At 42.3% G+C, this 22,477-nt stretch overlaps 1 protein-coding gene across 1 annotated transcript in view; it reads right to left on the bottom strand.

Moving 5' to 3' along the window:
• Positions 1-1,871: 1,871 nt before the first annotated feature.
• HYDIN (HYDIN axonemal central pair apparatus protein) overlaps positions 1,872-22,477 on the bottom strand; it is a 431,085-nt gene continuing 410,479 nt past the window's right edge. The window contains exons 84-87 of the mRNA XM_024735584.1: positions 21,523-21,673; positions 17,077-17,307; positions 4,457-4,681; positions 1,872-2,511 (exon numbers count right to left, since the gene is read on the bottom strand). Coding sequence (XP_024591352.1) covers positions 2,029-2,511; positions 4,457-4,681; positions 17,077-17,307; positions 21,523-21,673 — 1,090 coding nt within the window. The 3' untranslated portion in view covers positions 1,872-2,028. The remainder of the gene's footprint in view (positions 2,512-4,456; positions 4,682-17,076; positions 17,308-21,522; positions 21,674-22,477) is intronic.

The raw sequence follows: 22,477 nt of genomic DNA, 5'->3' as shown, positions 1-22,477 counted from the left end.
ATTCTGATAGATACTAAACTTGAGAACCAGCGGTTTCTTCAGGCTCCGTGTATCTGCCAGTTAGAAGACTAGCTCGTTGGGCTCTGTGCCTTCTCAGTTTGCTGCTTAGTGCGTTGTTTGCTCATTTAATCACTTGGCGTATCTGTAGTCTTGTTCTTTTGTCTTTATTCCTATCAGCAGGGTCTTTAGTGGCTACAAAAATGAACTATTAAGTGTGTGTCTGCAGATGCTTTAGGACAGGCTTCATCTGGTACTAGCTGTGTGTCAAGTGTAATGGGCTGAGGGGCGGCGGGAGGTACAAAGAGATGGAAGAATCCGTCCATTAAACACACACCATTGTAAAGCAATTATATTCCAATAAAGATGTTAAAAAAAAAAAAGGACATATGCATCAGAAAAAAAAAAGCAGAAAAAACACCTCTAGTAGCTATAAGGTCTTGTTAAAACACAGGTTTCTGGGCCACAACCCTGGAGTTTCTGACTCAATAGGTCTGGGGTGGGCCCTGAGAATTTGCATTTTTAATAAATTCCCAGGCAATGCTGAGGCTGCAGGTCCAGGGATCATTTTTGAGCACCACCTCTTTGCAGCATCCATTCCCAAATGGCCATCTTCTTTTATGCCTCCATCTTCTCTTGCAGGTAGGCTGAAGGGGATGAGGAGAGGGCAGGAGGTAGACGCCGGGGACCCTCAGGCACAGCTGAGTGTGTGCATTTGTGCAGAAGCAAGTCCACTCCAGGGCCAGTCTTTAACCACCTTCATTTCAACAGGCGGTGCCAACAGGTAAGTGGCTCTACTAATACCACTGCAGGCCCTGGGGGAGAATCTGCACATGCCCGCTTCTCCTGGGAGGTGGGGTTTCCACGGTGCTTTCCTTCTGAACAAAGGCACCAACTTAGAGCGTCACCCTGTATGCGCACACAAAATGGCTGCAGTTTGAAATATGTGACACTGGGACGTGGTCCTCTCTCTAGAAGTAGATTCCTGACTGGTTGCACCATTAATGGCCAGGTGGGTTTTGATCTGTAGCGCTGGTTCTCAACACTGCCACACAAGCTGAAAAGAAATGATGCCATGTCCCTCCCCAGACAGATTAAATCAGTATTTGCGGAGGTGGGGTCTGGACCAGAGTTAGGTGGAGAATCACTGCTCCATAGGCTGAGTGCTATGCACAGGGCTGGGGGTGGGGAACTGGGGTGTCTATTAGCATCCCTCCAGGACCTGACCTTCAGCGAGAACTTTCTGTGGGAAACAGATATGGGATTCAGAGACGGAGGGAGCATCCCGACCTCTGTCCCTGCAGTAACTGCCCTAATGTATCTGCTCATGGCTTTGAAAGTAGTGACTTATTTGACTTTTATGTGAAAGCAGAATAAGATACCATGTCAAAGTAGAGTCATGGCTTTAAAAAGCCATGGGTTTTAAAAAGAAACTGTGGTGGGCTTCCCTGATGGCACAGTGGTTGAGAGTCCGCCTGCCGATGCAGGGGACGCGGGTTCGTGCCCCGGTACAGGAGGATCCCACATGCTGCAGAGCGGCTGGGCCCGTGAGCCACGGCCGCTGAGCCTGCGCGTCCGGAGCCTGTGCTCCGCAACGGGAGAGGCCACAGCAGTGAGAGGCCCGCGTACCGCAAAAAAAAAAAAGGGGCCCCAGAGTCATACACTGCTAAGTGCTGTATGATGGAAGGTCATGAGTGTAAGACCTGTGTCATCTTATTAAACATGAGCATTATTTCGTAGTGCTTGGGCTTTGGAGATATATTAAGAAACTAAATGAAGAGACTTGCCCTTGTCAAGTAAAATATAGCTGTTTCGTGTAGTTACCATGTTTAATATGGAATATCTATATTTCATACAGATATCTGGAATTCATATAATGCGGAAATAAGTGCCCCTGTAATTGAACTGGAGGATACAACAGTACCTTTAGAATTCTGATTATTTTCTCTATTCTTCGCAGGGCTAGAACCACACATAGGTATTAAGGCTGAGGAGACGGCTTTTCCATGATGCCACGGGCCCTGGTTCCCACTAAGGGGTGATCCCCTTCAGGTAATAAACCCATTTAATTCCAGTGTCGCTGCCTTCGCCGGGAGGGCAGCCTACAATCAGCTTGCTGGTGATGGGTGTTTTGCTGCCTGATGGGTTTCCTCCAAAGTAGACCGTGATGTTGTTGATCTTCTTGGGCTTCACGGAGTCTATGGCGCGGACGGAGAAGGCCGGGTTCTCCACCGTGAAGGAGAAGGTGACCGGGTGGTAGAAGACGTTCTTGAAGGGGATGACTATGTTGTACCCGGCTCGGATCAGGAAGGGGCCTTGCGGCTTGGGCGGCAGAGCCACTCCGAAGAGGGGGATGACGTACTCGCCACCCACGAGCGATGACAGGCTCAGGTTGCCCTTGCTCTCGCCCAGGCGGCTGGGCTCGAAGTACACCTCCACACTCACCTCGGTGCCGCCCTGCACCCCGGGGGCCACGGAGATGAACTTTTCCGTGTGGAAGTCTGGACAGTCGGTCTGAAAGGAGAACAAATGCGCTCGGCTCACCCAGGACTCTGAAGAGCAAACCAGCAGCTCATGTCCGTCCCCAGCCCTCCACCCTCCGACATGAGCAACCTACGCTTGCGTGAGGACGGGCAGGTTATACAAAAGCTGTGCCCTTAAAACTCCCTTGAAGAGTAGGTGTTACTAGTTTATCCCTGTTTTACTACAAAGAAACCAAGGCCAAGAGATGTTAAATAGACACACAGCGGGATGATACGGGCGGCAGTCCTGGGTGCTGCCCCCCCGTATCCCGTGCTTCTTTCCTTCCACTGCCCCTGGAGGACCGGAGACTCTGGCTCCTCGTGGACGGGTGGGACTAGTTCTGGACAATAAGTTGAGAGTAGAAGTGCAAGGTGTCCCTTCCACACTAGAGCAGTTATTTGCCAGAGCAAGTCCCTCTGGGGTCTTTTCACCCCTCTGCTGCTATGACTGGAAACATCTGAGATAGTGGTTGCCCCTCAGCCTGGATCCCCGGGTGGCTGTGATGAGCAGAGTCCCCTGCTGACCTTCCCTGGATAGAGAAGCACGAATGGGAGGCAAACCTTTGTTGTTTTAAGCCACTGAGATGTTGGGGCTGTTACTACAGAATAACCAGGCTTCTCCTGACGGATGGGGATGATGAAGAGCCTATGCCTCTTTAAAAATCATGAATCACTACGTTGTATACCTGAAACTTATAAAATCCTGTACATCAACTATACCTCAGTTAAAAATAGAGCCGGGCTTCCCTGGTGGCGCAGTGGTTGAGAGTCTGCCTGCCAATGCAGGGGACACGGGTTCAAGCCCTGGTCTGGGAAGATCCCACGTGCCACGGAGCAGCTGGGCCCGTGAGCTACAAATACTGAGCTCTGCGCGTCTGGAGCCTGTGCTCCGCAGCAAGAGAGGCCGCGACAGTGAGAGGCCTGCGCGTCTGGAGCCTGTGCTCCGCAGCAAGAGAGGCCCGCGCACCGCGATGAAGAGTGGCCCCCGCTTGCCACAACTAGAGAAAGCCCTCGCACAGAAACGAAGACCCAACACAGCCAAAAATAAATAAATGAATAAATAAATTTATAAAAAAAAAAAAATAGAGCCTATGCCTTGTGACCATGGCCATGGGACTCTGATGATAACTGGGCACACGGCCACCCAGTGTAAGGCTACACTCCTAGCTCCCCTTGTTGCTGGGTGTGGTCACATGAAGTTTTCTTCAGTGGAATGCGAGTGGCAGTGATGTATGCAGCTTCCCCGTTTTCCCCAGGTAGCTGGCTGCAGTGTGGCTGTCACAGTAAACCATCTTGGTCTGTGTGCACCGCAGCAACTCCCTACAGAGGGAAGAGCATCAGGAAAGAAGGGTCTGGGTGCCTGATGTCACGGAGCTGCCATTCCAGCCCAAACTGCTTATGCCCACACTGCTATCTGAGAGAGGAATAAACTACTATTTTGTTGGTTTGCAGGGCTTTCTGTTTCAGTAGTTAATCCTATATTCACACTGATTTAATAGCTAACACATACGGAACACTTACTATGGGCCAGGATTCGTTTTATATACCTATTTAAAAATCCTGACAGATATCCTGTGAGAGTGTTAGTAAACTGTTCATACAAAGGGTAAACGGTGAAGCCAGGATTCAAATCCAGGTCTGCTGGATTCCACAGCCGATACTCACGACCACTAAGCTCTATTGTCTCACTGTACTGACCACTGAGTATGTTGTGGGAAGCAAAACTCCCCCTACCCCAACCCCAGCTTGTTACGCTAGAAAGTCTGTGAGGAAGAACCCAGGCCTGGTACTCTTTGTTTCTAGCTGGGAGTTTCCAACTAGGTAACGCACTTGAGTCTGAGTTTCACATTTCTGCACCCGCCGTGTCCCCCTCCCATTATTTTGGAGCCCAGACTTCTGGAAAGCATAGGGCAGAGGGTGAGGCAGGGGCTGCTCACCCTGCAGTAGTATTCTGTCTTCTGCCGGGCGTAATTGGTGAACTTGGCAAAGATGCTCTGGCCACTGCCGAGGACAGCCTGGAAGTGGACAGGCTTTTCAGGCAGTGCTGGCGTGGTCTTCAGACTGAGCTCATAGGGGTAGTAACCCAAATCACTGTTGTGCAGTGTTAGCTTCCCGAAGGTTTCTCCAGCTTTCAAGGGCTGGAATTCAAATGAGAATGTGCCCTGCAAGAGAAGACGAAGGCTCGGGTGACGCTGAACGTCTGACCCATCCTCTGCCCCCCGGTGACCTCACAGCAGGTTGGTAGCAGATGCTTATACTGACCTTGAGCCTGGGGGGCCTCTGTCCAAACCAGCCCGCTTTTCCTCCTCTGGACCCCTTCCACCTTTCCCTAGTCTGGGTATTTCTATATCTGGAATCTCTTTGAATCTAAAAAAAGGTACTGGATCCTCTCTTGAGAAGCATAATTATGGAGATGGGGGTGGGTGGGCTGGAGGGGCAGGAGGGCTGAAGGTCCGGCAGTTCTTTCTTTGCTCATAGCCCATCTCTGAACAGTTTCCTGGGCCCTATCGTCATTTGGGGGAGGCCTTCTCCTTCCTCTATTATCATCCAAAGCAAAACAAAACAAGAACCAAGGAGTACTGCTTATAATAGCAAAACAAGGGAAACAATTCAAACGCATCAGCAGTAAGAGACTGGGTAAATAAAGTATTCTTTATTCACGTCCGTGGAATATTACGTAGCCATTACAAAGGAAGAGGCAAAGCTCTAAGCGCTGAAATAAAAGGTGCTGGTAATATTTTAAGTGGAAGAAGGAAGGTTCTAGAAATGTATATAAAGCTCTAGAAATGTATATGAGCTTATTTTTGTGAAGAAGATTATGTCTATGTATGTCCAGAAAAGAGACAAGGGTATGTTGAATTGTTACCAGTAGTTATCTTAGGATGGGGGAAATGGGACTGTGGGGACTTTTACTTTCTATTTCATGTACTTTTGTAGGGTTAAAATTTTGTTTTTATCTTGAGTAGGTATTGTTGTTTTTTTTGTTTTTTTTTTTTAAAAAAAACTACTTCTGGGCTTCCCTGGTGGCGCAGTGGTTAAGAATCTGCCTGCCAATGCAGGGGACATGGTTTGAGCCCTGGTCTGGGAAGATCCCACACGCCACGGAGCAGCTAAGCCCGCGAGCCACAACTACTGAAGCCCGGGTACCTAGAGCCCGTGTTCCGCAACAACAGAAGCCACTGCAATGAGGAGCCCGTGCACTGCAACGAAGTGTAGCCCCTGCTCGCCACAACTAGAGAAAGTCCGCATGCAGCAACGAAGACCCAGTGCAGCCAAAAATAAAATAAATTAAATTTATAAAAAAAAAACAAAAGAAAACTACTTCTTCCTGAACAATAAAATAAAGAGGATATCACTAAAATTACTGCAGATGTTTAACAGAGAATACAGTACAAAAATTTACATGATCTTACCACAATTAAAAAAATTTGGATGAAAATGGACAAATGTATAAACAAATATAAATTACAGAAACAGACTCAAAAAGATAAAGAAAACCCATATAGTCCTATAACCATGAAAGATATTTAATCAATAATAAAACAAAAAATTTCCCTTAACAAAATTCCAGATCACAAAGCTTTACTTTTAAGTTCTACCAATCTAATATTCCACAAGTTCTTCCAGAGAGAAGAAAAAGAGGAAACCTACCTCAACTTGACATCAGAATCCAACAAGGAGAAAGGAAAATTGGATGCTAGTTTCCCTACTGAACATATATACAAAATGTCTAATAAAAATGTTATCCAACTGATCCAGCAACATATAAAAAAGAGAATACTGCATGACTAAGTTGGGCTTATTCCATGAATGAAAAGTTGGTTTAACACTGGAAAAACCAATCAGTTACCACATTAACAAATTAAAAGGAAAACAATCAAATGAGCATCTCAATAGATGCAGTAAAAGTATTTGATAAAACTCAACATCCATTCATAGTGTTTTTAAAAAAGCTCTTAGCAAACTAGGAATAGAAGGAGATACCCTTAATCTGATAAAGGGTACCTATAAGAAACCCAAAACAAACATCATAATAAATGGTGAAACTTTGAAAGCTTTCCCTTCAAGATCAGGAACAAGACAATGTCTTCTGTTGCCTTTCTGGTCAACATTGTTCTGGAGGTCCTAGATAGCCCTATAAGGCATGAAAAGGTACTTAAAGGAAAAGGTTTAGAATGGAAGAAACAAAATTATAATTACTTACAGATGATAGGGTTGTACATGTACAAAATACAAGAATCTACAATTTAAATTATTATTAAGTGAATTTTATTTATAAGATGTTTGGGTAAAAGGTGATATACAAAAATCAGTTATATTTCTAAATGACTGCAACAAATATTTAGAATATGAAAATTTTAAAAGATGCTATTTATAATAGCATCAAAATATACAAAACCTAGAAATAAATCTAACAAAAGATGAGTAAAGCCTCTACATAGAAAACGAAAAACATTATTGAGAGAAATTAAAGAAGACTTAATGGAGATTTGCTCATGGATTGGAAATCTCAATACTATAAAGATTCAAATTCTCCCCTATGACAGACAGGCTCCAAGATGGCCCCCAGTAACCCCTACTTCCTGGTATTCACACCCTTGTATAGTCCTCTCCCACACTGAACCAGGTTGGTCTATGTGACCACAAGTATGTGGCAGAAGAGGTGGCGTGTCACTTTTGAGATTAAGAGGAAAAGACTGTGGTTTCTGTCTTGTGCATGCTTTCTTCTTTGCTGCCTCACTTTATTTTTTTAATTTTTAATATTTTTTGGCTGCGTTGGGTCTTCGTTGCTGCGCGCGGGCTTTCTCTGGTTGCGGTGAGCGGGGGCTGCTCTTCGTTGCGGTGTGCGGGCTTCTCATTGCGGTGGCTTCTCTCGCTGCAGAGCACGGGCTCTAGGCATGCAGGCTTCAGTAGTTGTGGTACGCGGGCTCAGTAGTTGTGGCGTGCGGGCTCAGTAGTTGTGGTGCATGGGCCTAGTTGCTCCGTGGCATGTGGGATCTTCCCGGCCCAGGATCAAACCTGGGTCCCCTGCATCGGCAGGCGGATTCTTAACCACTGCGCCACCAGGGAAGTCCCCTCACTTTCTTTTAGATCGTTCACTCTAAGGTACGTGAGCTGCCTCGTTGAAAGCAGCTCGCGGGGGGAGGCCACATGGTGAGGAACTGAAGCCTCCAGCTAACAGCCAGCAAGGAACTAGGACCTTTCCAACAGCCAACTACATGAGTGAGTTTGGAAGCAGATTATCCAGCCCCAGTCAAGCCTAGGGATGCCTAGAGTTCTGGCTGACAACTGACATCCTCATGAAAGCCCCTGAGCCAAAACCACCCGGTTAGGCAGCTGCTCTTAGATTCCTGATCCTCAGAAACTGTGGAGGTAATAAATGTCTGTTGTTTTAAGTTGCTGAGTTTTGGAATAATTTGTTGTGGATCAAAAGAAAACTTATACATTCTTTTTTTTTTTCCTTCTGCACCACACAGCTTGTGGGATCTTAATTCCCCGACCAGGGATTGAACCCAGGCCCTTGACAGTGAAAGCGTGGAGTTTTAACCACTGGATCACCAGGGAATACCCCAGAAAACTTATACATTGTTAAAATAATCTATAGACTTAATTTAATCCCAATCAAAATCCCAACAGAGTGTTTTTTTTTAAGGAACTTGACAAGCTGATTTAAATATATATATGGAAATGCAAAGGGCCAAAAATGCAATGCTATTCTTGCCAAGGTACTCTTGAAAAAAAAGAATATAAGAGATTATTAAGCCTTAATATAAAGCTAGAGTGATTGCTTGCTTGGCCATATATCAAACTATACTATAAAACTGTAATAGTTAGGATGCCGTGGTATTGGTACAAGTTCAGAAATTGAGTCATTATTATATTATAGGAAACCTAGAACAGATCCATGCACATATGGACACTTGATTTATTTCACAAATGGCCATGTAAATCAGTGTGGAAAAGACGGTCTTTGTAGTAACACAGTCTGAGATGATTTATATTCACTTGGAGAAAAAGGAAACTTGACTCTTGCCTCACGTCATACATTAAAGCCAGTCAGGTTTTGAGCAAGATGATAGCAGCGGCCGCCGCACAGTCTTCCCTAACCCCCACAAAACACTCGGACAAACCAGCTTAACGGCAACATCTATAACATAACTAAGTGAAAAGGTAAGCTACCAACTCCAAAAGATGGGTGAGTGGGGCTGATTACTCACAGCCATGAGACTAGTGTGAGCAAGCCACTGTCTGGGAGGAGTGGGAGAGACAGCAAAAGAACATCAGTCTGAGAGCCGGAGAATCACCCTAGATTGAGGGTCCCACTCAACCTGGGAAACTTGATGGGACAACTGACAACAGCAGCCTAAGCTGGAAGGATGATCTCAGGCTCTAGTTTATCGCTCACTGCAAACATGTCACAATAAGATTGGGTGACGTGGGGCAGCTTAAAACCAAGTTACTTAAACTATCTTCTAAGACAAAACCTTGTGCTGAGAGAAACCTCTGAGAGTAGAATCTATTTGGCTGTGACTGAGACACTTAGGGCAAAGGAAAGATGAAAGCTCAGATAAAGGTGGGGAGAAAAAAGAAAAAAAACCCTAAAAAGTACAAAGCTGTATTTTAAAAAATATTTGTGGTAACAACAGAAGAGAGAATCTTAGCTACGTGAAGCTACAAAAGGTATCCAGGGCCACCTTTTCCTTCTAAAAGCATGGAAAAAGTTAGAATGAACAACAGAAAAGGAATAAAAAAGGTGAATGATGAGCAGAATAATATTGCTATAGACAATGAAGACATGCCAGGAAGAGATCACTACAGAACAAAGAGAAAAAGAAAACATAGAACAGATAAGATAAACAGAAAGTACAGATTTGCATGTACACCTGAATACGTCACTATTTACACTCAATATAAATGACGTGAATGCTCAAGTGAAAAGGAAGCCTTGCTAGACTGGGTTAAAAAACCAAATCCATCTCATCTGTACACCGTTTATAAGAGACACGTTTAGATTATACGGATAGAGAAAGATTGAAAGTATGATGATTAAAAAAACCCCACACCATGCATGCTAACCAAAAGAAACCTATATTAATATTAGACAAAATAGATTTTAAGGCAAAAAGTGTTACTACAGACAAGGAAGATCACTTTATAATGAAAAGAGTTTCAAGTCACCAGAAAGATATTATAATTTTTATTTAACTAGTAATATAGCTTCAAAGTATATACATAAAGCAAAACATGACAGAACTACAAAGATAGACAGATACACAATCATAGTAGTATATGTTAATATACTCTCCTAAAACTGATTAAACAAGCAGACAAAACTATCAGTAAGGGTAAAGAAAACTGAACAACAAAACAGCAAATACATTCTTTTCAAAAAGAGATGGAGGATTTTAAAAAAAAGACTATATTGGGCCACAGAGCATGTCTAAAAAAATTCTAGAGTACTGAAATAATACTGAATATATTCTCTGACCACAAAATAATTTTTAAAAGTGGTAACTAGAAAAATCCACATCTTTGAAAATTAAGAAACTTCTAATAAACCAGGAGTCAGAAAAGAAGTATTAATAATAGTGAAAATTAGAACACTTTTGAACTTAATGGTAAAAAATACTACATATAAATATAAAAACTTGTATGCTGCAGCTAAAGCAGTACTTAGTGGGAGATTTATAATCTTAAGTGTGTATATTAGAAAATAAAGAAGACTACAAGTTAATTCCCTAAGTGTTTATCTTTGAAATTAGTTAAAGCAACACTAACCCAAAGGAAGCAGAAGGAAGGGAATAACAAAGATAAGAGTGGAAATCAATCAACTAGAAAGCAACCATACAATAGAGCGTAACAACAAAGCCCAAAGATGCTTTTTTGGAAAAAAAAAAAAAAAAAAACAAAACAGTTGAGAAACCTCTAGCAAGGTTGATCAAGAAACAAAGAGAGAAGGCACAATAACCAATATTAGAAGTGAAAAGGGGACGTCACATAAAAAAGGTAATAAGATTCGTGCTGTGAGACCTAAAGTTCTTATGAGGTTGTCTAAAATGAAAAAACACGTCAGCCGGGCCTCTGGTAGCTCCCTGTGTGCTAAATGTGTCAGTGACAGGATCAAACATGCTCTCCTTATTGAGGAGAAGAAAATCGTTGAGAAAATATTGAAGGCAAAAGCACAGAGTCAGAAAGCTAAATTAAAAATGAAGCTTTCTTTTGACACTCTCTTCAATAAGTGGTGCTGGGAAAACTGGACAGCTACATGTAAAAGAATGAAATGAGAACACCTCCTAGCACCATACACAAAAATAAACTCAAAATAGATTAAAGACCTAAAAGTAAGGCTGGACACTATAAAATGTCTTAGAGGAAAACACAGGCAGAACACTCTTTGACATAAATCACAGTAAGATCTTTTCTGACCCACCTCCTAGAGTAGTGAAAATAAAAACAAAAATAAACAAATGGGACCTAATTAAACTTAAAAGCTTTTGCACAGCAAAGGAAACCATAAAACGAGAAGACAACCCTTAGAATGGGAGAAAATATTTGCAAGCAAAGCAAATGACAAGGGATCAATCTCCAAAATATACCAACAGCTCATGCAGCTCAATATCAAGAAAAACAAACAACTCAATCGAAGAATGGGTGGAAGACCTAAATAGACATTTCTCCAAAGAAGACATACAGATGGCCAACAAACACACAAAAAGATGCTCAGCATCACTAATTATTAGAGAACTCCAAATCACAACTACAATGAGGTATGACCTCACGCCAGTCAGAATGGCTATTATCAAACACTCTACAAACAATAAATGCTGGAGAGGGTGTGGAGAAAAGGGAACCCTCTTGCTCTGTTGGTGGGGATGTCAACTGATACAGCCACTATGGAGAACAGTATGGAGGTTCCTTAAAAAGCTAAAAATAGAGCTACCATATGATCCAGCAATCCCACTACTGGGCATATACCTTGAGAAAACCATTCAAAAAGACACATGCACCCCAATGTGCACTGCAGCTCTATTAACAATAGCCAGGACATGGAAGCAACCTAAGTGCCCATCAACAGAAGAATGGATAAAGAAGACGTGGTACATATATACAATGGAATATTACTCAGCCATAAAAAGGAACAGAATTGTGCAACTTGCAGAGAGATGGATGGACCTAGAGACTGAGTGAAGTAAGTCAGAAAGAGGAAAACAAATATCATATAATATCACTTATTTGTGGAATCTGTGGAACACCTCCTAGCACCATACACAAAAATAACTCAAAATAGATTAAAGACCTAAAAGTAAGGCTGGACACTATAAAACGTCTTAGAGGAAAACATAGGCAGAACACTCTTTGACATAAATCACAGTAAGATCTTTTCTGACCCACCTCCTAGAGTAGTGAAAATAAAAACAAAAATAAACAAATGGGACCTAATTAAACTTAAAAGCTTTTGCACAGCAAAGGAAACCACTATGGAGAACAGTATGGAGAACGTCGACAATGATGCACTTGGCCAAAAAGGGCGTATGCGTTTTTTCCTGCGTTTTTTCCTGAAAAATGATACAGATGAACTTATTTGCAAAGCAGAAATAGAGACACAGATGTAGAAAACGGATGTATGGATACCGGGGGTGGGATGAATTGGGAGACTGGGATTGACATATATACACTACTATGTATACGACAGATAATTAATGAGAACCTACGGTATAGCACAGGGAACTCTGCTTGATGCTCTGTGGTGACCTAAATGGGAAGGAAATCCAAAAAAGAGGGGATATACGTATATGTATAGCTAATTCACTTTACTGTACAGCAGAAACTAACACAACATTGTAAAGCAACTATACTCCAATAAAAATTAATTTTAAAAAATGAGGGTTTTTTCAGTACCAAAAAAAAATCAAAAAACAAAAAAAAAGGTAATAAGAGGATAGTAACAATGTTATACCAATATTTTCAGTATATCGATGGAATGGAAGTGCTCTTATTACTGACTCAAGAAGAAACAGAACATCTAAATAGTCCAATAACCCACTGAAAGAATTAAATCAGTAGTCGACGATCTTCCCACAAAGAAAACACCAATTCTCAGTGGCTTCACCAGTGAGTTCAAAGAAGACATAATTTCAATCTTTTATAAACTCTTTCACAGAATTGAGAAAGTGAGAAAATTAGCAAAGGTGACACCCAAACTGAACAAAGAGTATGAGGAAGGAAAACTGTGGTCCATTCTCGTTCATGAGCACAGAGGCAAATCTCCTACACAGACTATTACCCAACTAAAATCAATCTGTATGTAAAAAGGGAGTTATCAGTTTATGAGGAGTCTATCAGATTGGTAAACTTTAAAAAATTCTGACAATACCAAGGGTTGGTGAACTCGCATTGCTGACTGGCAGTTATCTACTGATTGGCAGTTAGAGGCAGGCACATCCTATGACCCAGGGATTCCACTCCCGGGTGTACACTGTGCAGAAATACAGGCACATGTGCATCAAGAGGGCGCTTGTGCAAAAAGAACCGTAGCAGCATTTTCCACGATAGCCAAATGTTGAAACCAACACAAATGTCTGGCCATAGTAGGATGGATATCTAAATTGTGGTCTAGTCATTTAGGATAGTCTACAGCGGTGAGGATGAATGAACCTCAGCTGTGGGCAATGGCATGGAGGACCGTCACAATTCACAACTCTGAGCGAAAGAAATAAAACATTATAAAAAAAAAAAAAAAAAAAACAAAACAGTTGAGAAACCTCTAGCAAGGTTGATCAAGAAACAAAGAGAGAAGGCACAATAACCAATATTAGAAGTGAAAAGGGGACGTCACATAAAAAAGGTAATAAGATTCGTGCTGTGAGACCTAAAGTTCTTATGAGGTTGTCTAAAATGAAAAAACACGTCAGCCGGGCCTCTGGTAGCTCCCTGTGTGCTAAATGTGTCAGTGACAGGATCAAACATGCTCTCCTTATTGAGGAGAAGAAAATCGTTGAGAAAATATTGAAGGCAAAAGCACAGAGTCAGAAAGCTAAATTAAAAATGAAGCTTTCTTTTGACACTCTCTTCAATAAGTGGTGCTGGGAAAACTGGACAGCTACATGTAAAAGAATGAAATGAGAACACCTCCTAGCACCATACACAAAAATAAACTCAAAATAGATTAAAGACCTAAAAGTAAGGCTGGACACTATAAAATGTCTTAGAGGAAAACACAGGCAGAACACTCTTTGACATAAATCACAGTAAGATCTTTTCTGACCCACCTCCTAGAGTAGTGAAAATAAAAACAAAAATAAACAAATGGGACCTAATTAAACTTAAAAGCTTTTGCACAGCAAAGGAAACCATAAAACGAGAAGACAACCCTTAGAATGGGAGAAAATATTTGCAAGCAAAGCAAATGACAAGGGATCAATCTCCAAAATATACCAACAGCTCATGCAGCTCAATATCAAGAAAAACAAACAACTCAATCGAAGAATGGGTGGAAGACCTAAATAGACATTTCTCCAAAGAAGACATACAGATGGCCAACAAACACACAAAAAGATGCTCAGCATCACTAATTATTAGAGAACTCCAAATCACAACTACAATGAGGTATGACCTCACGCCAGTCAGAATGGCTATTATCAAACACTCTACAAACAATAAATGCTGGAGAGGGTGTGGAGAAAAGGGAACCCTCTTGCTCTGTTGGTGGGGATGTCAACTGATACAGCCACTATGGAGAACAGTATGGAGGTTCCTTAAAAAGCTAAAAATAGAGCTACCATATGATCCAGCAATCCCACTACTGGGCATATACCTTGAGAAAACCATTCAAAAAGACACATGCACCCCAATGTGCACTGCAGCTCTATTAACAATAGCCAGGACATGGAAGCAACCTAAGTGCCCATCAACAGAAGAATGGATAAAGAAGACGTGGTACATATATACAATGGAATATTACTCAGCCATAAAAAGGAACAGAATTGTGCAACTTGCAGAGAGATGGATGGACCTAGAGACTGAGTGAAGTAAGTCAGAAAGAGGAAAACAAATATCATATAATATCACTTATTTGTGGAATCTGTGGAACACCTCCTAGCACCATACACAAAAATAACTCAAAATAGATTAAAGACCTAAAAGTAAGGCTGGACACTATAAAACGTCTTAGAGGAAAACATAGGCAGAACACTCTTTGACATAAATCACAGTAAGATCTTTTCTGACCCACCTCCTAGAGTAGTGAAAATAAAAACAAAAATAAACAAATGGGACCTAATTAAACTTAAAAGCTTTTGCACAGCAAAGGAAACCACTATGGAGAACAGTATGGAGAACGTCGACAATGATGCACTTGGCCAAAAAGGGCGTATGCGTTTTTTCCTGCGTTTTTTCCTGAAAAATGATACAGATGAACTTATTTGCAAAGCAGAAATAGAGACACAGATGTAGAAAACGGATGTATGGATACCGGGGGTGGGATGAATTGGGAGACTGGGATTGACATATATACACTACTATGTATACGACAGATAATTAATGAGAACCTACGGTATAGCACAGGGAACTCTGCTTGATGCTCTGTGGTGACCTAAATGGGAAGGAAATCCAAAAAAGAGGGGATATACGTATATGTATAGCTAATTCACTTTACTGTACAGCAGAAACTAACACAACATTGTAAAGCAACTATACTCCAATAAAAATTAATTTTAAAAAATGAGGGTTTTTTCAGTACCAAAAAAAAATCAAAAAACAAAAAAAAAGGTAATAAGAGGATAGTAACAATGTTATACCAATATTTTCAGTATATCGATGGAATGGAAGTGCTCTTATTACTGACTCAAGAAGAAACAGAACATCTAAATAGTCCAATAACCCACTGAAAGAATTAAATCAGTAGTCGACGATCTTCCCACAAAGAAAACACCAATTCTCAGTGGCTTCACCAGTGAGTTCAAAGAAGACATAATTTCAATCTTTTATAAACTCTTTCACAGAATTGAGAAAGTGAGAAAATTAGCAAAGGTGACACCCAAACTGAACAAAGAGTATGAGGAAGGAAAACTGTGGTCCATTCTCGTTCATGAGCACAGAGGCAAATCTCCTACACAGACTATTACCCAACTAAAATCAATCTGTATGTAAAAAGGGAGTTATCAGTTTATGAGGAGTCTATCAGATTGGTAAACTTTAAAAAATTCTGACAATACCAAGGGTTGGTGAACTCGCATTGCTGACTGGCAGTTATCTACTGATTGGCAGTTAGAGGCAGGCACATCCTATGACCCAGGGATTCCACTCCCGGGTGTACACTGTGCAGAAATACAGGCACATGTGCATCAAGAGGGCGCTTGTGCAAAAAGAACCGTAGCAGCATTTTCCACGATAGCCAAATGTTGAAACCAACACAAATGTCTGGCCATAGTAGGATGGATATCTAAATTGTGGTCTAGTCATTTAGGATAGTCTACAGCGGTGAGGATGAATGAACCTCAGCTGTGGGCAATGGCATGGAGGACCGTCACAATTCACAACTCTGAGCGAAAGAAATAAAACATTACAGAATGTATATAGTATGATTTCTTTTGCATAAAGTTCAAAAACAGGCAAAACTAAACTATATTGCTTAAAAGCAAGACACGATCATTACAAAATAAGGATAGTGGCAACTTTTAGGAGTGAGGGAGAGAGGGGTGTCTGGGGAGGTGGCAAGTTTTAATTTCTTGGCCTGGGTATTGGTTTAACAGATATTTATTTCATAATTTTTTGTTTAAACAAACATGTTTGCATGCATATACATGTTTATATGTACACATACATATATGTATATGTATGTTTTATATACTTTTCTGTATAGTTCACAGTGAAAAATATAAAAATAAAATAAAGGGCATGGAGACCCTCTCTGAAGAACAAAACAGATAACTAGATTCTGAAAGTGAAGGAAGAGACAGAGTGGGAGTGCAGGGAACAGGCCTGGTGGGCTGAAGTTGGGGAAACAGAAGAGATCTTGATGGAATCCGGACAGTGAGAGTTTGGAGTCACAAACTGATGAAAAGAGCATTTATCTTCCCACCAGGTCATAACTCCGGGCCATGTCTGCCCAACCACTGTCAAAGCCTTCTTGTGCCACCTCCCTGAAGCGGTCTGCGCATAAACAAGCACATAGACAAATGTGTGTGCTGTACACTTGATACACTATTATGTGCCCCTTGCTGTCCTTTTCACCACATATATTCTATGTGACTTATGTAATTAGGAAAAACAAGAAGAATATTTTAAATTTGAGTAAGGCAAACAAACACATAAAAGAGACAAGTCCCTTTTACATGCCTGAGCCAAAGCTCTATGTGGCCCTGGTTTATGTGAGGACTTGGGCAGCAGAGGAAAGGAGAGAACAGGAGTGTTGTCGACCAGTCGATCATCCCCTGCCCTCCCGACCACCGCCAAGGCTGGCCCAACTAAGGGATGCAGAACGTGGATCCAGAGGCCCCTGGGCAGAGCCTCCAGCACGGATATGGGGGCAGGGAGCCCCTGGCAGGCAGGGCCATACCTCAGAGTTGGCCGGCACCACAAACTGGGAGGGCAGGCTGATGTCGGGCACCCTGCATTCCGTGGAGAAGGTCACCGAGTAAGGCAGGGGGTTCTCCACCTTGATGGAGGCCGACGTGCTCTGCCGGACAGGGCTCACCATCTCGATGGTTTTGATGATGCCTGAAGGGAGGGCCTTGAAACTCACCATGTAGTATAGGAACTCGTTGGTCACGTCGTTTCGGAAGATCACCTGGGTTCACAGAGAGAGTGGGAGGAAGTGGGGCAGAGCAGAGGGGTTAGCCCAGGGTCCTCCGCCGTCTACACGATCCTTCTCCCTGTTCGCAGTGCGTGGACGCATGAAGCACAGGGACCAGGCTGACACAGGCCCTCCCAGCCCCTGTGAACCCTGCCAGCCAGCCCTTCTCTTCAGGTATTCCGCTCTGGCTTCTCCCAGGTGAGAGAGCATGAAGGAGCCTGGGTTGCTTTAGGAGAGGCTAGAGCTGAAGATGGTGTCCCCAGTGGGGACAGCTGAGTGGCCCTGGAGAACAAGCAAGACCCCAAGAGGTTCATTTTGTGGTGGGCTTCACTCCAATTCCTGCCGCTGCTGGAATAGTTAATAATATTAATGATAACAATAATGATAATGATAGCATCTAACACTTGATTACTGTGTACTGGGCACTGGAAGTACTTATTTAATTCATACAGCTTGTAGGCAACATGACTATTCCCCTCACCGGTTTTTCTAAACATGAGCAAACGGGCTTAGCAAGTTATTATCTTGTCACCTGCAGAGTAGTATCAGAACCAGCATTTGAACCCAGGTTGGCCTGACTCCAGAGCTCACACTTGTAACTGCAGTGCGTTGTCCCCTCACCCCTGTGTCTGACCTGTTGATAAGCTGCTCCCCTTTTTCAGTTCTTTCCCTGGATGACTGATGATGTTGAGCATTTTCTCGTGCGCTTCTTGGTCATTCACATATTTACTTCTGTGACGTAGAGTCTACTCCGGTTTCTTGCTTTTTTTAATACCTTGAGTTGTTTATCTTATCACAGTAGGTGGTAATAGTTCTTTACATACCTGCCTTTTTACTTTCAATCTCTTCCTGTCTTTAAATTGAGAGTGCTCTGATACCCTCTGTATTTTAATCGGAGTGCTTAGTCTTTTACCTTTAAAGCAATCATTTATGTGTTTGGGTTGAAGTCAGCCCTTTTGCTATTTCTTTTCCATTTGTCTCTTATTTTTTCATTCCTTGCTTGCTACTTTCCTGCCTTCTTTTGGATCAATGTGTAATCTTTTGTAATATATTTCATTTCCTCTACTGGCTTCTTACCTATCTTTTTAGATAATAGATTTTTAGTAGTTGCTCTAGAGCTGACAACACAGCAGTCAGGAAATTGTCCCAAGCCAGAGAGGACAATCACAGGACTCACTGCATAGGTTTCTCTTCTCTCTGATGGACTGCAGTATTGAGCTGCCTGTTGTCCGATGCCTAAGAAGAGTCACCTCAGATGTTTTGTCCAGTTTTACGGTTGTTCATGGTGAGGGTCTAGTTACTCCAACGTAACCGGAAGCAAAAGTATTTTTGACTTTTAAAACACTTTTAGGTTGTTATTGTTCATTTCAGTATATACGTTACTGTAAAGAGATCCTGTGATCTGGGTTTGTTGTCATTTTTACCCAAAATTTTACTTGTATTTTATTTATTTTTTAAAAAATAAATTTATTTATTTCTTTATTTTATATTTTTGGCTGCGTTGGGTCTTCATTGCTGTGCATGGGCTTTCTCTAGTTGCGGCGAGCCGGGGCTACTCTTCGTTGTGGTGCACAGGCTTCTTATTGCAGTGGCTTCTCTTGTTGCAGAGCACGGCCTCTAGGCACACAGACTCTAGAGCGCAGGCTCAGTAGTTGTGGCGCATGGGCTTAGTCGCTCCGCGGCATGTGGGATCTTCCCAGACCAGGGATCGATCCCGTGTCCTCTGCATTGGCAGGGGGATTTTTAACCACTGCGCCACCAGGGAAGTCCCTTCACTTGTATGTTAATAAATATATTTACTGGTATTTTTCTGTTCATACCTACAGTTTACACATAGCTCTAATTCTCTCCCTACCCTTCTCTATGAATGAGAAAATCTCTTATCTCCCCATTTGCTTCCAAATGAAAGAAAATTCTTTTCATTGCCTTATTTTATCCCTCCCCTTGCTATTTCCTATATTGAGGTCATATGAAATATTAATTTCAGATTTCTTTTCAACAATTACTTTCAACAATTATCAATTTAATTTTGATTCTTTGTTCATTGTATCCTTGTAGTTTCCTCTTGGATTCATTTACAAGAGGAATCATTTTGCTAATTAGAATTAATGTTTCATATTTTCCACTGTATCTGTTAACGTAAACATAAATTGTGTACAAACTATAAAAAGAAAAAAAGAAAATTAAAATATTTTTTAGCACGTCTTTCAGATAGGGATTGTGTATATGGGTTGGTTACTTTGAGTCTTTGCATGTTTAAAAGTGTCTTTATTGTGCTCTCATGATAGTCTCGTCTGGAAAAGTCTCGTCTGGATAGTCTCGTCTCGAAATTGAAAGTCATTCTAAACAGTTTGAATAGATTACCCTATTGCTTTTGGTATTCAGTGTTGCCATGAGAAAGCTGATGTTATTGTGAATATTACTTCCATCTATTTTCTCTAGAATTATTTAGGACTTTCTCTTTTATCCCAGTTTTCTGAAATTTTGTTCTCATGTACTTAGATGTGGGTCTGTTTTTCATTCACCTTGGTTGGCAACTTGGTGGGTTCCTTCAATTAGAAGACTCAGACTTTGTCAAATAGCTCTGGACATTTTTTTCTTCAATTATTTCATAGAGTATTTTCTTCCTTTTATTATCTTGTTTTTCTGTTTCGGGAGCTCCTATTAGATGGGTATTAGAACCTCTCGATATATATTTTATGTCTCATATTTCCTTTCAGCTTTATTGAGGTACAATTCACATGCTATACAATTCACCCATTTAAAGTGTACAATTTAGTGCTGTTTTACTACATTCACAAAGTGATCCAACCATCCCCACACTCAATTTTAGAACATTTTCACCACCCCCAAAAGAAGCCCTGTCCCCGGTAACAATCATTCCCACTTCCCCCTAATCCATCCCTTATAGTCCTACGCACCACTAGGCTACTTTCTGTTCCTATAGATTTGCCTATTCTGGACATTTCATTTAAACAAAATCATATAATATGTGGCCATTTGTGACTGACTTTGTTCACTTAGCATAATGTTTTCAGCGTTCCTTTCAGTGTTAGCATGAATCAGTACTTTGTTCCCATTACTTTTTATTGCCAAATAATATTCCATTGTATTTATCCATTCACTAGTTGATGGAAATTTGGGTTGTTTCCAGTTTTTGGCTTTTATGAATAATGCTGCTATGAACATTTATGTACAGGTTTTTGTGTGGACGTACGTTTTCACCTCTTTTGGGTATAAATTGCTGAATTCTACGGTAACTCTATGTTTATCCATTTGAGGAACTGCCTGACTGTCTTCTAAGGCAGCGGCACGATTTACGCGCCCCCCAGCACTGCGTGAAGGGTTCATGTTCTGCACACCCTTGCCAGTACTTGTTATTATTTCCTTTCGTTCTTGCTGTTTCTTTGTGCTCACATGCTACTTTTTCACTTTAAAATCTTCCCTAGGCGGTTCCATCCTCCATCTTGGCTTCAAGTACCACCTGTAAGCGGGTAATTCCTCTATAATGCTCTTCAGCCCTGACCTCTCGGCGAGCCACTGATCCATATGCTCCTTTTCTTTACAGCACTTAGGCCATTTTATAATTGTGCATTCACAGTGCAATTATTTGATGAATGTCCATCTCCCTCCACTGGACTGTGTGTTCCAGGAGAACAGAGACTGTGCCTGTTTTTGATCATTGCTGCATTACCAGCACATAGTGTATAGCATATGGCACATGTGCTCGAGAGCTGCTTGTTCAATTGACGAATGAATTAGGACAAATAGCTCACGTGTGAAAGACCCTGAGGAGTCTTAGCGTCGATGGCTCTAAGCGGAATCGTGGCTCTGATGTTACTAGCTGTGTCAAGGGCTCCGCACGACGCTGGACACTCTATAAACCCTCAGAAAAGGGATCTCTTGTTATTATTGTTGTGGTCTGGTGTTTGCTGGTCCACTGTTACCTACTGCTTAAAGATTTTCATGATTCTGCCACCTTGAAGGCTTGGAATGGACCTACACGTTGGCTGGCTAGCCCTGCAATCTGGTCTCATCTTGAAGAGTCTGGGAATCCCGAATGCCTTTGCCTGGTCCCTCTGAATGGTCAGCCTAACAGGATAACGCTAGGCTGGCTGTGAGAGGGCATCTTCACTCCCAACACAGGGATCAGCAGCCTCAGGGTCAAACCTCCGGGGTCCCAGGGCAATGCCCTTAACATGTGGATACCTTTGCTGTGTACTGTCCCTCCTTGTGGGAAAAGAAGTTCAGCTTGTAGTCTTTCTTGGAGGCAGACAGCACATCAATGTAATCAAGGCCCTTTAAGGTGACACTCAGGTCGGGCTTCTCCGGTTTCAACATTTCCACAGTGACCCGGAATCTGGGGGAGCACAGGGGTACAAGAAGAGAGGACAGACAAAATGAGACAGTTTGCCCAAAGGAAAGAAGGCAAGGTGCCATCTCCACTCTTGATTTCATGGAAAGCACACGGGTCCAGGGTTCTAGTCTTCACTCTGTCACTAACAATAACAGTAACTGCCATTTACTAACCGCCTATTTTGTGCCAGAACCGAGTCGGTGCACCACGCGTGTTACATTGCAGGCTTTTAGTCCTCACAGTGCCTGTGGCGGTACCTCTCGTTATCCTCTCCGTCTTACTAGGGACGAAATTGAGGCTGAGAGAAGGAAGATGACAGCTCAGTTAACAAGGCCTAGTTATTGGCAGAACTAGCATTTCAGCTTGGGTCTGGGCCTTCATCCACTAGGCTGAGCAGGCAGTTCTCTTCTCCCAGCCTTTGGCTTCTTTTCCATAAAAGAAGGGGACCAGGCTGGTTGGCCTCAAGCTCCTCTAGGTCTTCTGTTCTCCTCCACTCTCACTGCAAGTACAAGATCCAAGGGACGTCCTTCTCTGGCCAGTGGCTTAGGTGATAAGACAGGGCTTTCAATAATAACAACCACAATTATCGTTTGGATAATAATAATGACAGCTAACATTTACTGAGCACTTATTTTGCGCCAGGCTCTGTTCTAAGAGATTTTCAAGTTATCGGCTGCTCACGGAGAGCGCTGAACAGGAGACTCTCTCTGGGGCTCAGTTAAGCAATGCCTGGCCGCAGCACAGAACTTTGACTCTTTAGCCCCCACTGTCCTCTAGGGGCCCTGACCAGGGGAGGGGCTAGGCTCG

This window comes from Neophocaena asiaeorientalis, unplaced genomic scaffold, assembly GCF_003031525.2.
Source record: "Neophocaena asiaeorientalis asiaeorientalis breed wild unplaced genomic scaffold, Neophocaena_asiaeorientalis_V1.1 scaffold40, whole genome shotgun sequence".
Taxonomy (NCBI): Eukaryota; Metazoa; Chordata; class Mammalia; order Artiodactyla; family Phocoenidae; genus Neophocaena; species Neophocaena asiaeorientalis.
The sequence above is the reverse complement of the archived record's forward strand: the minus strand, read 5'-3'. Positions and strand labels throughout refer to the sequence as shown.